The sequence below is a fragment of the Rhagoletis zephyria genome, unplaced genomic scaffold (genome assembly GCF_001687245.7).
Source record: "Rhagoletis zephyria isolate East Lansing unplaced genomic scaffold, Rhagoletis_zephyria_1.1 Rzeph_scaffold_00032, whole genome shotgun sequence".
NCBI lineage: Eukaryota > Metazoa > Arthropoda > Insecta > Diptera > Tephritidae > Rhagoletis > Rhagoletis zephyria.
In genome coordinates, this window is record NW_016157116.1 from 762,820 (window position 1) to 778,798 (window position 15,979).

Sequence of the window (15,979 nt, forward strand, 5' to 3'; positions counted from 1 at the left end):
TTTTTCAAAACTCGAAATGGCGGTACAAATATGGCGATCAATTAAAAAAAGTGAGTGGATTTGTTCGAAACCCGTTACTTGGTAGTTTTTGGGGTCGCTGATTATAAATATAAAGTAAATTTTTTTTTATTCAAAACGGCGGATCCAATATGGCGATCAATTTACGTTTTAAGCATTATCATGGGTTAAAACTCGTTACCTGGGCGATCAGTTAAAAAAATGATTGGATTTGGATCCGCCATTTTGAATTTTGAAAATCTGCTGACATCAGATTCGTACACAGAAACCCACTGGTAACAAGTTTCGACCCATGACAATGCTTAAAACTTTCAGTATCAACGTTTTAATTGTAGTAATTTTTTACGAATTTGATAGCAAAATTGGATCCGCCATTTTGAATTTTAAAAATCTGCTGACATCAGATTCGTACACAGAAACCCACTGGTAACAAGTTTCGACCCATGACAATGCTTAAAACTTTCAGTATCAACGTTTTAATTGTAGTAATTTTTTACGAATTTGATAGCAAAATTGGATCCGCCATTTTGAATTTTAAAAATTGACTTTAGATTCGTAATCAGCGACCCCGAAAATTCCGAGTTCCGAGTTTCGAACCAATCCAGCCATTTTTTTCAAATTGATCGCCATTTTGGATCCGCCATTTTGAATTTTAAAAAACTGACATCAGATGCGTAATCGGCGACCCCAGAAATCCCTGGTAATGGGTTTGAACCCATCGCAATGCTTAAAACGTTCAGTATCAACGTTTTAATATAGCAGTCTCTTTTCGAAAGCATATTTTCGGGCCCTTTCTAACTGTCCAATACATGTAATTAATTAATACCTGAGTAATTACATGTAGAAACAACATTTTTAGCTGCCCTATACATGTTACGAAAATAAAAAAAAATTTGAAAACCCCAGCGTTTTTATAAAAAATCGACTAGCGCGACCTCCAATTTTTTTTTTTTTCAAAATAAAAAAATACGTTTCTTTTTTTTATCCAGCCCAGTTTCCTCCCTGAAGTCGAACCCATTAGAAGAATAGGAAGAGCTAAAACTGTGTTTTCTTTGTTGTATAAACAAGCACGATCATATTCACATATAGTTGCAACATGTGTTTCTTGCAAACCATGGTTTTCGAAAGCAGGAGCAACAATAACCACGTCAAGAAATCGGTTGACTGGCAAACATTTGGAAAAACGTCTATTCTTGGCGAGCGCACCAAAAGAAGAAATTTTTCGCTGAAATATTTTATTAATAAATGGTTTCTTAAATAAGATTAACATGTAATCTTTTCCAATGTATATATGTGTATCTGTATAAATATTATTCATCATTAAACAGATGTGTAGTTCTACTATGTAACGGAGTTTTATTAATTTTCAGTTCCTACATTATGAGTTTTATTATTCGGAGTATAGGGTTCCCAGTGATGATTAACTTGTAATTTAAAAAACAAATTTAACTTAATACGGAATGCACAATGAGTACCGATACTTTAGGTCCGATATTTTTCAGGCATCGATACTTTTTTTCGATACTACTTCCAAGTAAAAGTATGGATACCTGTATGGTATCGTTTCATCCCTAGAACAGCCATATAACTGCAGAATTTCCAGTCCTAGACCTATACTGTAGCTAAAGCAGTTAAGTTGTCAGCGGCTCTTACTCTTATGTTATCGGCAATTAGGCAAGTCTCTATTTAATAGTTTCTAGGCCAGAAAGGAGTTAAATTAAATGAGCGGCCTGAGGTAAATTTACCATTAAGAAACACGGAAGGCAATAATCGCTCCCTTAGTTATCTAAGAAATAATGAGACATAACAATGCCATGGGTTTTTGAATATTTGTAATGAAAGTAATAAATTTTTCAAATGCCCATCGCCAGAAATACATCACTTATGTCATATCCATCCATTTTCTGCCAATTTTTTCAATTTCGTTAAGAAATCTCCAAAATAAATTTTGTAAATCGCAAAGACTTCTGATCGTGCGATTTGCAGAACTTACATGTATGCTTCGCTTTTTTAGGACCATAACAATATTTTTTTAAAACTTCCAAGGCTGGATTGAAAGATACTAGATAGGATACTTTCAGGACACTTTTTGGCATCATCCCAAGCTTTAGAGCTAGGACTGGCACATAGTGAAAAAATACTTGGTACATGACGAAGGTAACTCTATAGGCAGTCTAGAACACATAGTTGCCAACTTAGTGCTTTAAGCACTAGATTTAGTGATTTTTGAAAATTAAAACGCCAAACAAAATGGTTTAGTGCCTAGTGCCCTTTTTAGTGCTTTTTTTTGAACTAAAATTCCTGAATTTACAAGAATCTACAAATTTAAATGCACTAAAATGCAAACCATGATTGATAAAAAGATGAAGTTGCAAACCCACGTTCTTGCGTTCTTGTTAAATTGTACTCGCGTTGAAAATGCTAGCACGCAGATAAGTTAAGTATTTATTTCTTTATTTTCTTGATTATTGATTGATTACACAGTTCGAAAAATTTTATCTCTTTTTGCCACCTGAGTGCATCGGTTTTTGTAGATTTTTCGGTGCTGAATCCAAAACTGGCCGCAGAATTTCTCTACCACGTCAGAATTTTGAGATATCCCAACCTCTAGATGTAAAAGCACGGCTTTTCGCAATATTTGGAGTTATATTATAAAACAACAAATTTTTTCGCTCATTTCTACTTAAAATTCAATTTCGTTTGTTGCGATTCGATTGTTTTATCTCCAGATATACCAGTTTTAATGTGCAGTACTTCGGTATTACTTCGTAAGCATGAATGGGTATTTATCAGACAACAGCATGAGTTTACTCACTTCCATGTAAACAGTATGAACTCATTGCTGTGAACTCTATAAGGTTAGTGAGAAACACCGTACAAACAGGGAGATTCATAGTTAGTTTTGAAATCAATGTCTAGCTGCAGTGTACTCATTTGATTTCAAATATGGCATTGATATACTCTTTCCAAATCAAGTCAAGCGAGTGAAAAATGCTGGTATGAAAAGCAAGTCGAGCAATCGAATGACACCCATTGACTTCAAACAATTAGTAGAGAATACGACAATTTTGAAAAAAATGGATATTGATGAAATATTTTTTTAAATATATTAGTTTTACTAAATTATTTAGTTATACACCTGACGTACATTATATAATTAGTCTACAAAAGAAATGCAATGTTACCTCAGAAGACATCGGCTTTATAAGGGACTTGAAAAATAANTTATTGATTGATTACACAGTTCGAAAAATTTTATCTCTTTTTGCCACCTGAGTGCATCGGTTTTTGTAGATTTTTCGGTGCTGAATCCAAAACTGGCCGCAGAATTTCTCTACCACGTCAGAATTTTGAGATATCCCAACCTCTAGATGTAAAAGCACGGCTTTTCGCAATATTTGGAGTTATATTATAAAACAACAAATTTTTTCGCTCATTTCTACTTAAAATTCAATTTCGTTTGTTGCGATTCGATTGTTTTATCTCCAGATATACCAGTTTTAATGTGCAGTACTTCGGTATTACTTCGTAAGCATGAATGGGTATTTATCAGACAACAGCATGAGTTTACTCACTTCCATGTAAACAGTATGAACTCATTGCTGTGAACTCTATAAGGTTAGTGAGAAACACCGTACAAACAGGGAGATTCATAGTTAGTTTTGAAATCAATGTCTAGCTGCAGTGTACTCATTTGATTTCAAATATGGCATTGATATACTCTTTCCAAATCAAGTCAAGCGAGTGAAAAATGCTGGTATGAAAAGCAAGTCGAGCAATCGAATGACACCCATTGACTTCAAACAATTAGTAGAGAATACGACAATTTTGAAAAAAATGGATATTGATGAAATATTTTTTTAAATATATTAGTTTTACTAAATTATTTAGTTATACACCTGACGTACATTATATAATTAGTCTACAAAAGAAATGCAATGTTACCTCAGAAGACATCGGCTTTATAAGGGACTTGAAAAATAAGTTGCTTTATTATTTAAAAACAGTTGCTGTTGAAAACTAACAGATTTGCACAAAATTTTGCTTTTTATACCTGCCAGCTAAAGAGCTCAAGAACTTTACCGAATCTGAGCAAAGGTACACAAAAGAGAAATGTGTACAAATTATGAGAACGTTAACTGAGACTTCTGGCAGTACAACGGAACCTCAAATTGCGGATACACCTTTGCTACCCTCAGACAGCTTTGAGCTGTTTTCAGGTCTTCTTAAACAACCTACCTTTGTGAGCAGAACTGATACAGCTACTTCAGAGCTACGGCGATATGAAAATATTGAGGTAAATTTTCATACGGACTTCGTTATAATTAATTGGTGGGAGGTACACAAATGCGAAATGCCGCTGCTGCATAAACTCAGTCGTAGAGTAATAGCCACTGCTTCAACTAGCGCATCGTCAGAAAGAGTTTTTTCTTCTGCAGGAAATGTTATTTCTGACAAAAGATGCCACCTTTTGTCAAAAGATGATGCCCTTAATCAGTTGATATTTTTGCGTTATAATATTAACAAAAATTGTCTTTGCAAATGTTTTTTCTTTGATACTTTCATTACAGCAGTTATGCCATGCACTTGTTGGCAACACTGCTAGAACATCTATCATGTCACTGTCCAGCAGTTGGAAGTAGAATGCAAATAATGCATGGCTGTTCGATAATATCGGTATGAAATTCGATAATAATTTTTAACATCGCGAAATTGTCGATACTTCGATGTAAGCTTCGACGATGTTTTAAACATCCACATTAGCGCAGCTCTCAAACTTGTCTTGAATTAAACTTATCCATTGTTTTCAAATTTTTTTACTGATCACGAATTTTTATATTATTAATTTTTGGGAGAATATTTATTCAGAAATTTTGAACTTAGCGTCCAGTATGGAGAATCCTTACTTCCTTACTAAAATTATAAATCCGAAAGTGAGTTTGTTTGTTTGCTACGTTTTCACGCTTTAACTACTGAAGCGATCATCATGAAATTTTGTACACTGCTGTCATTTAGCCCAACTTAAAATATAGGATCAATTTAATCTCGATTAGACAAGGGAGCGTGGCACCTCCCTTACAAACGGAATATTTCATACCGCATTTGTCAGGAAATATTTTTGATCGATTACTGGAGATGGTATGGAGATATATAAAATCATTATCTACTCATGGATGAGAGCTGCCACCTTTTAAAAAATCAAATTCAACTGTAATTTAGGGATTTATTTATTTGAAAATTATATGGATGTCAATAGGCTTAAAAAGCTATAGTTCGAATATATTTCGAAAAAGGTTCCCACCTGTTTGAAAAGTCAAATTTAAATTAATTTTACGCAAGCTATCTCAAGAATTAAAATATGGTTGTCTAACGAAATATTGTTAAGAAACCTTTAGTTTAAAAGTTTGGAATAATATTTAAGTCTTTCGCAAGGGTTTCCACCTTTTTATAAATTAAATTCAATTTTTCCAAATTAAATATTACAGTAGAAGGCGCGCAATGGTTCTGGCGTTTGATATATCGGTGGTGATTTGAGATTTATCCCTGTATAACTTAGCCCTGGTGTCTCGGAATGAAGCTTTAACGGATAATAATACTGACAAATAACATCCATTGGACCAATTGTAACACACAAGAGTTCGATATACTCATTGGTCGCACCAGGGTGGGAAATAAAGTCAATTGACCTTATTTCCAATTACCTTATTACCTGTCACCGTGGCATCACATGATATGACATCATATGACATCAAATCAGAGGATATAACAACACATGACATGACATCCTATCACATCACATAAAATCACGTCATCGCACTTCATCTCATCTACGTGAATAGAAAAAGAAAAGGATGTAAGCAAAGATGTTAAAGATAAAAACAAAGATGAAAACCAAGGTAAAGTTACCGATTTCAAAACCAAAAACAGCGTTGGAAAGGTAATTTTCGTAGATGAGGAGAGTTTTTATAGTTTCGAAATTGGTTGAAAATCGTCGTTAGAAAAATTTCAATATTTTTGTATGGTTGTTTTTGCAACCTGTTCAATTTAAGCTGTTTCGCATTTTGTTTTACTTCGGATTTGGAATTAAACTTTGAAATAAGGATAAATGTGAAAGATGAAGAAACAAGTGATAACGATGAAGACAAAAAAGGCAAAAGTGAAGATAAAGACGAAAATTGAGACAAAGGCGAAAATGGAGACAATGAGAAATACATAAGAAGTAGGTTAACAGAGTTGAAATTTTCCGATAGGAATCGAAATAAATTCAGCCATAAAGGTTACTGAAATTTATCGAATCATCGAAGTTTATAATTATCGAAATTTATCCATGCTTATTAAGTTACTGCAACGTATCGAATTATTCAAACTGATCAATGTTTACTGAGTTGTCGAAATTTATAGACACAGAAACTTAGTTGTCCAAATTTACGGATAGTTATCGAGCTATAAAAACGTGTGGGATTAACGAAATTTGTCAAGTTAAAGAAATGTATCAAGTTATCGATATTTATTGAATGATCATTATTTATAGATTTAACGAAATATATCGAGGTGACGTAATGCATGGAGTTCTTTCAACTTACAGAGTTATCGATAATTATTGATCTACTGAAATTGGTTGGTTCAACGAAGCGAAGTTTATGGAATTTTCAAAATGTATCGATTTATCGAAGCTTCAAGGTTATATAAGCTTATCGATTTATCACTGCTTATTGAATTTAATCGTCTTAACAGAGTGTAACGAGTTATCAAAATGTTTAGATAGTTTTCGAAAAATGTGGAGATGTCAAAAGTAAAAATTTATAAAGGTATCCAAAGTTTTTACATTTTTGAGTTATCGAAAGTTGAAATTCATCGAACTATCGATATGTATCAAATCATTGAAATGTATCGATAAACTTGAATGTATCGGGTCAATTCCAAGTCATGCCGAAGTCCTCCAAAGACCTTCTCAGATAAAAAAAAAATTTAGTTACGTTTTAGCAGATTTTCCGGTTAGTTAATTTGTACCGTGTAAGTTGTGCTACGAGTTAAGTTAGAAAACCTCTCCAAGGTTCTAATACTAGAAAAACTGTCGAATTTCGACAGTAACTGGCACTCTAGTATATATTATTGTAGATTATAGAAGATTGGTATGAATCGAAATGATTTTGAATATGAGTGTCAGACGAAAGCGGTTTAAAAAGGTTGCCAACTGTTTAAAAGGTTAAATTCAAACTATTCAATAATTTAAATGAATTATTACAATATGGGTATCAATCGAAATGATTTTTAATGGGCTTCATTTCAAAACTACATGTAAGAGGTTTCCATCTGTTTAAAATCTTAAATTGAGTTCAGGGAATAAGTTAATTGAAAAAGTATGACAAGTGAGAAGTTTAAAAAAGTTTTTGTTTGAAAATATTTTGAAGATGGTTAAACAAATTTTAAACCTCCTGTTTTTTAACTGAGGGTGAGGGCGATCTAGTACTAATATACAATTACAAATTTATTGCCAAGTCACAGAACATTTTTTATATTCCAGGCCTTGGAGTCGGATATAGGAAGACTAATTAAATACAAGGAAATACAAAGGTATTGGTTAGGATTGAAAATTATTACATTTTTCATTGAATTTAACTAGGACTTAAGAAATTGTTAAATATCATAAACCAGGTGTAAGGTTGCTACATAGCAATCTAGCACATGTTTTGTTGCTTTTCAACAAAATGGGTGCTAGATTGCTGCGTAGCAACCATACACCTAAAATGCTACTCAACGTGAGCTCCCCTAATGTATCTGTGAACATTGGTTAGGTGGCTTACCGAAACCACAATATACCAAATGTTTGCGATTTGAATGTCAAAGTGATGTCGCGCGAATAAAAATAGTTTTTACCTGAGTATTGTTACTAATATTCTTTTGTGGTGGTATGTAAAAAAAAATTAAAACAGCAGGTTATAAGGCTGCAAGGCTAATATAAAATTGGTATCTTTATAAAAGCAATTGAAGTAATTTGTGTAAAACTAAGTAATTTACGCCTATATAGTCTAAGACGAGAAATACAAAATTTCGAAGATCTATGGTCAGTTTCACAGAAGAATGCTAGACTAGCGAGTATGCAGGCATGAGTTCCATATACTTTTTTAGGGTCTGGATGTCAATCTTATCGGCACTATGTATTATGTATATACAGGTATGTAATATGCCGATTTCACCGATCTGAAACTAAAAACAAGGAAAATATAATTTTTTTTAGCTTTGAAACTATATGTATATATTTTAATTTAAATTGTGGAACGCATTTTACGGGTGGTGTACACACGCACAAACACTGGGCGCATGTACAGTAAATAGCACGTGACAGATTAAAGCCGTAGAAAAGAGTAGAAAAAACAAATGCATAAAACACGACTAAGTAACAAAACAAGCGCATACTGACACGCCTATCTTTTCGTTTTCACAAGTCCTTATTTCAGCGCTACTATAAAGTGCTTTCTTCATATTTTTAAAATTGTTATCATTTTGCTTTCTTAGGTTTTTGATTCTTCACATACAGTTACCCACATAAATACAAGTAATCTATTCTTTTCATTCAGTTTTTATTTTAATCAGTAACATGCAACAATATAAAAACTAAAAGTATAATAAAAATCAAAAACTAATGGAGCCCAAAGCGGAAATCAGCTGCCCCATAATTGTTACTGTTAAAAACTTCAGTTTCAACTAAACCAAATAAAAAAATTAAAACCTCCGTTAATAATAAACTAATAAAGAGAGCTTTTACTATAACAACACCAGCAATTGAACTGTTTCTTAACCTCATTGAACTTCTTTCTCGAAATATTTTTCTTTTTATTTTTCTTTTCCATTTCAAGGTCATAGGCGGTGAATTGCAAGAGCGCTTGATTCCGGTACCATACAGCAAGAGCAACACAGATCAAGCTGTAAGATTTCCTCTTATCTTCTGCTACAACCAAATTCTTAACTGTTTTCATTGCTTTTCCGTTCTGTACTTTTTAACCACTTTTAAACCAAAATGTTTTTTGTTTTTAATATATTTGTATTTTGATTTTTTTATTTCTTTGCACTATGGTGTGCTTTAGAAGGAGCAGCGGCAATTAGTTTGAATTTGAGTTTTCAAGCTTGCTCGTTTGCATATAAAAAAAAATGCTTAAGCAAACTTTGTTGAAATAAATCATTTACGCTGTTTTTTTGTTCGCTCCTGTTAACTGTATGTAGTCCTTTTTGCTGATGATGCATTGACCGTAACCTTTTGCATAACACTTAGCCGGCTCCATTTGCATTAATGATTTCATTACCGTTTCACTTTCCTTTTGCATTATCATTTCCGTTCCCCGTTCACTTTCATTTTCTTTTTCCGTTTCGGTTTGTCCTTCCACTTTTGTTTCTCTTCCTATTCCAGTTTGTCAGGGAACGGATTTTTAGGACCTAAGAACCTATAAAAAAGGCAAAATAAAATAAAGAAATAGGCTAGAAAAATCAAAATAAAGTAGAGAAATAGGCCGCAGAGAGGCAAAAGAAGGCTCTAAAAAAATAATAAAAAAATACATTTATTCTAGAAATGTTTATTTTACAAGTAAAAAGAGAAAAACTATGAACTAGTTTAATTATATGATATATAGTTGTGTTTTCGTATTCTCCAGCAAAAAATATCCAGTAACTTGCTAGTAACCAAATTTCGGAGAGCACGCCAATATTTACTCCCAATGAGAGAAATATTCAAGAATGTACGAAAACGCAAAACCAGCAAGACGTTGCAAGTTTTATAAGCAGCTGATTAATTTGTTATTCTCCGACGCAATTTTCTAAGAAAAATAGTATTTCCCATCTTATTATATATTTAAATAGGTTTATTTTGTCAATTGCAACTCTAAATGCACCACAAACAATTATTTTGGTAATGTGAATTGCATTAAGTAAAATTTCAGTAAAACTTGCAAGTTCAGCTGTCATTTTTGCTCTCTCAATTTTCTCTCTTTTGCTGGTTTCTTGCAAGCTTTTGCGTACGAAAACGCCATCCAGAAAAAAAAAACAGTAAAATTTGTACTGGATTTTACTGGATAGTGCGCACGCGAACAGAGCTTAATTTGTACTTTGAATTTTTAACTATTTTTTCTTTGCCATTTACAATGAAAGGTAGAAAAGGCAAATATTTAAAAAAAAGGCAAAAAAGACAACATCAAATGTGTATATATGGAATCAGGGAAAGCTAAATCGTGGACATTCTTATTTGAATATACTCTATTGGCTTTATTCATAAAAAAGAAGTAGATTTAAACAGCTTTATAAAATGATGTTTTCATACATTTTTCAGTTTATAAACCTTTTTAAAGCTACTTTAATTTTTATGAATAAGGCCATATCTCTTTAGCAAAAAAAACGGCAATTTCCATAAAATCCGTTCCCTGCTCACACTGTTGTTGTTATATTTAAAAACGGCTGGTTTTTGTGAATAACCTAAAAATTATTTGCTTTTGTTATTTTATGGCCTTATAAAATTATATTCAACAATTTTTATTGAGCTTGAGGCCGTTTTCAATGAAAAACTATTGTGGAAAAGCAACAATACTTTAAAAAAATGGTAAAAGTGATAGCTACATATTTCGGAAATCACCATATTTCCTCATCAGACTTCTTTCATTGGGATTCGATCCAACGATCACAAAAATGGTAAAAGTGATAGCTACATATTTCGGAAATCACCATATTTCCTCATCAGACTTCTTTCATTGGGATTCGATCCAACGATCACAAAAATGGTAAAAGTGATAGCTACATATTTCGGAAATCACCATATTTCCTCATCAGACTTCTTTCATTGGGATTCGATCCAACGATCCCAGCTAACTTAGCCAGTTGCCTACGCACTATGTTAAGTTCGCCTTGTAAATTCTTGTTGCTTTTTTCACTTTTTCATTTGTTAAGCCAACTACAATCAAGCGCAGATATTCCAGTGCTATTTAAATTTGATCATGTGGATGTTGGTTTTGTTGGATTTTGTTAATAATTATATTTTTAGAATGTTTATCTTTTAGGTGTGCTCGACCTTAAGTTATTTGCTTTTGTTATTTTATGGCCTTATAACAATTGTATTCAACCATTTTTATTGAGCTTGATGCCGTTTTAAATGAAAAAAACTACTCTGGAAAATCAACAATAATTTGAAAAAATGGTAGAAGTGATAGCTATTTCGAAAATCCAACGATCACAAAAATGGTAAAAGTGATAGCTATATATTTCGGAAATCACCATATTTCCTCATCAGACTTCTTTCATTGGGATTCGATCCAACGATCACAAAAATGGTAAAAGTGATAGCTATATATTTCGGAAATCACCATATTTCCTCATCAGACTTCTTTCATTGGGATTCGATCCAACGATCACAAAAATGGTAAAAGTGATAGCTATATATTTCGGAAATCACCATATTTCCTCATCAGACTTCTTTCATTGGGATTCGATCCAACGATCACAAAAATGGTAAAAGTGATAGCTATATATTTCGGAAATCACCATATTTCCTCATCAGACTTCTTTCATTGGGATTCGATCCAACGATCCCAGCTAACTTAACCAGTTGCCTACGCACTGTGCTAAGTTCGCCTTGTAAATTCTTGTTGCTTTTTTCCACTCTTTCAAATGTTAAGCCAACTACAATCAAACGCAGCTATTCCAGTGCTATTTAAACTTGATTATCTGATTGTTGGTTTTTGTTGATAATTTTATTTTCAGAATGTTTAACTCAAGGATGCATTGTAACGTTAATTTTAGCATTTACCAAAAAAAAAGCAATAGTTTCTGTTGAAACGATTCAGTTTTTTATCGCTTAGGTATTTAACAAAATAATTCTATTTTGGTTTTTAACGAAAACATTTTCAATCGTTAATGCTGGAGTTGTAGCATGCATTTAGGTGCTAGTTGTTAATAGTGAGCTGACAATGGCATACAACACCAACTCTTCGTTGATTAATTTTGTTTCGATGTTAACGATTGGTGATTTAATTCATTTCAACGTTAACGATTGAGTTTTGCTTTGTTAATTTAGCTCTGAAACGAAACGAAGGTATTTTAATAAGTCATTTTTGCGCATCAACAAAACGAAATCAATTCATATAGTTTGTTGAGCATCTCTGGTTTAGTTTAGCTCAAGCTCAATAAAATTGTTGATATAATCACCTAAAAATTCTCATATTATGACGGTATGACTCATTACGACACCTTGTGAATCCCTTAATTCTGTTTCGTTTATTTACATACATATTACTTGTGTCTTATCGTTATTTAATATCATTTTGTTTAATGTGTATTGTGATGTCTACTATAAGTGTAATCTATGTATATGTATTATTGAAAGTTATCATTCGTACATGTTTCTCCATGAAGGCATGCATATTAATGCATGTACATACATACCATATATATATATATATATATATATATATATATATATATATANATATATATATATATATATATATATATATATATATATATATATATATATGTATATACATCCATACATACGTACTAGAGCTCTAGATGCGAGTAGCTCGATACTCGCTCGAAACTCGTTCATTGCTCAACTGCTCAAATGTTTGTTCAAAATTTTCGAGTTTTTGAACAATTTCATAAAGAAAAGAAAATTTGTAAATTGTATTTGTGAGCAGCTGCTTTCTAATTCATGTTAAATAAATTATATTATTAAATACCAATGTAGCAATCTTTCCATTATATCGAGCCCTAACCGCCATAATAACGTAAGCGACATTTTTTTCAAAATTTTATTTTTGATGCAGAAATATTCCTAGAGCATCTAGATGAATTTCTGCATCAAAAACAAAATTTCGAAAAAAATGTCGCTTACGTTATTTTGGCGGTTAGGGCTCGATATATCAATAATTTGAAAAATTTAAAAAGTTGCTACCAAAAATGTCAATATAATAAAAAAAAACATTGCTCAAATTACTCGAAAAAACTCGAATTGCTCGAGCTCATGCTCGAAAATTTTCGAGTAATGAGCATTGAACAAGTGTGCGAGTACTCGCTGCTCATATACCCGGGCTGTTTGAAAATGTGCGAACAAAATCGAGAGCTCTAATACGTACTAAATAATTCATATAATACATGTTTAGTTATTCCTTTAGGCTCATCTAGGAATTTCGTGGTAAAAAAAAACTATTTACTTATGTTACTTTATCAAGGGAAATCAAATATTTTTGGTTCTTGTTTTTGTAGCCAAAAATAAAAGCAATTTTTCTTCAATTGGTATAAAATATGTTTGCAAAAGAAAGTTAAAAGGTGAAAGTGGAACCCGAAAATTCTAAAGCTATTCCTAAAAATTGCCGATAAAAGCCTCTAATATAAAAAGCAAAATTTACTGATTTTTGCTTCAAGAAAAAAAGATCAGCCAAGTTTGCCTTATGTCTATACCTAACAAAAGTTTAAAGCAAAAATACGAAAACTCCAAGAGCCGCTTCATCAGATGTTTTCATTGGTCATGCCTCTGCGCCGTACACCAGCACAGGCATGATGAGTGACTTATAGAGTGTGATCTTTGTATGACGAAAGAGGACTTTACTTCTCAATTGCCTACTCAGTCCAAAGTAGCACTTGTTGGCAAGAGTAATTCTCCGTTGGATTTCAAGGCTGACCATATTATTGGTGTTAATGCTGGTACCCAAATATACGAAGTCGTCTACTTTTTCAAACTTGTAACTGTCAACAGTGACGTGGGTGCCAAGACGCGTATGCTCTGACTGTTTGTGTGATGACAGTTTTCGTTCGTTTTGTCCTCGTTCACCACCAGACCCATTCGCTGTGCTTCTCTATCTAATCCCGAGAAGGCAGAACAGACGTAGCCTTGGTTTTTACCGATAATATCGATGTCGTTGGGATACGCCAGCTAATTAATTCATTCATTTTTCACCAATTAAATATTAAACAAAAAATACACTTGATTTTTTTAATATTTTTTGTTTTAATTAAAACATCAATAACTCAAAAGTTATGCAACAAATTGAATCAACATTTGTTTGAGGCGTCAAGGTATACGTCTTACGTATTACATCCAAAACCAGCTTGATATAGTTTGCAACAATGAAAATAAAGCTAAATAACACCAAGGTTACCTGTTTTTTTAGATTTACCTATTTCAAGGTGTAGGCTTTCTGTCAAGGCCAACATGCATATCAATCAAGGAAATCTACTATTACTGTAATATATTGAGGGTATTTTCGCAGTCTTGCAAAGCCCTTGCACGGCGCACGGTTTCCAAAGCTGTCCCATAGGAAAACTGGCTTTTGTCGTCCAATCCGTGCACCGTGCAAGGGCTTTGCAAGATTTCGAGAATACCCCTATTGTTAAACTCAGGTAATTCTAAAGGGATTTCTGTATAGCCAAATAGCTCTATGCGCCTTCCTTGACATTTCAGCTGTGTTTGATAGTATTTCGTATGAAGAAAAATCCAAGGCCTTGTCGAGAAAGGATATTTCTAATACTCATCTACGTGGTGGACTACGATGAAGCCTTAAAACTCACTGAGGTATGGTGCTCTGAAAAGGGTATGTTAATAAAGCCACTAAAGTCAACCATCGGCACGCTCGGCAATTCCTCAAATAATAATATTATTATTATTATTTCCTCAAATAATAATACAAAAAATCGGGAATTACTACAGAGAATTTATCTTGGTAAAGTTATGTTCCAGCATTATAAAATAGCTCACAAAACAATCGAGTTAGAATACGTGAAGTACAAAATCGTGGCAAGTGCCGATTTCAAAAATAGTAACTTTTTCGATTTTCAGGTATGTTTTCGATAAGGTTCTAGATGAATGATTATATGTATATATTACATATATACATACATGTCGATTGTATACATATATGTACACGCCCGACTATAGGGTGCTGGCGTTTCTCCCAGGGGTCGGATTTTTCGTTAAATTTAGTTGGAAGTATAAAATTTAAAATTATGTTAAGTAGATAAATTTGATTATTTAATATTCACATAGCTTTTATAATATCCAATAAATACGAAAGCGCATGTCTAGATACACATGCAAGTGTGCGAAAGTCATTTCCGTGTTGGTCAAAACAATCTGGCCTAATGTGAAACATAGAAAGATTCCGAAGTCAACACGTGTTGTCTAGATGTTGTGATCGTAATTGTTTTTCCCATGGTTCATGAAACTTTTTGAGAAAATCAGAGATCAATAGAAGATGAGTTTCTTGCATACAGCCCATCTGAGCTTAAATAAACGCATTTGACTAAAACAATAAAAACGCTATTTCACGCATTCACTTGATTTGTACAAACAGTATAGCTGATCAAATTATCCCTTTAGACGTAGTTTTTATATAACGAAAAAGACATTCTCCATATACCACGAAAATATTTGGTATTTTTCAAAACCACTGAATAAGTACATATGTAGTGGTAACGTAGGAAATTCGTTTAAATATTTAAAACAAAATTTTAGGGTTAGAGGGGAGCCCGGCCCATATTTAGTACCGCCCCGGGCGATAATGTAAACTTATATTTTTAAATCAAAAAAACTAACTTATAAAATAATAGCTATAAAGTAAAAAGTGTTTATAGTTAATTTTTTTTTAAACCAGATAAAAGTTGGCCGTTATGAGTGGACCAAAAGTTGGCAAATGTAGTAGACGACTACAAATTTCCCCACAGGGTATACGTACATGTATATATATATATCGAGCCCTAACCGCCAAAATAACGTAAGCGACGTTTTTATACCCGAGCGCACTTGTGCACAAGGGTATTATAACTTTGTTCACATAACGGTTGTTTGTAACAGGCAAAACGAATCGAGATAGATACATATAGACAAATATATACATAAATGATCAGAATGAAAAGAGAAATCGATTAAGCGGTGACTGTCTGTCCGTCCGTCCGTCCGTCTGTGCACACGATAACTCGAGTAAAAATT

General features: G+C 32.8%; 1 protein-coding gene across 5 annotated transcripts in view; it reads left to right on the forward strand.

Annotated features, from left to right (window-relative positions):
- Positions 1-15,979, forward strand: part of PMCA (plasma membrane calcium-transporting ATPase 3) — a 669,337-nt gene that overhangs the window by 621,337 nt on the left and 32,021 nt on the right. For 2 of the 5 annotated variants that reach the window (XM_017617993.1, XM_017618001.1), the window contains one exon: positions 8,877-8,945. The exons of the other annotated variants lie outside the window; for them this stretch is intronic. In XM_017617993.1, coding sequence (XP_017473482.1) covers positions 8,877-8,945 — 69 coding nt within the window. The remainder of the gene's footprint in view (positions 1-8,876; positions 8,946-15,979) is intronic. 5 annotated transcript variants of the gene reach the window in all.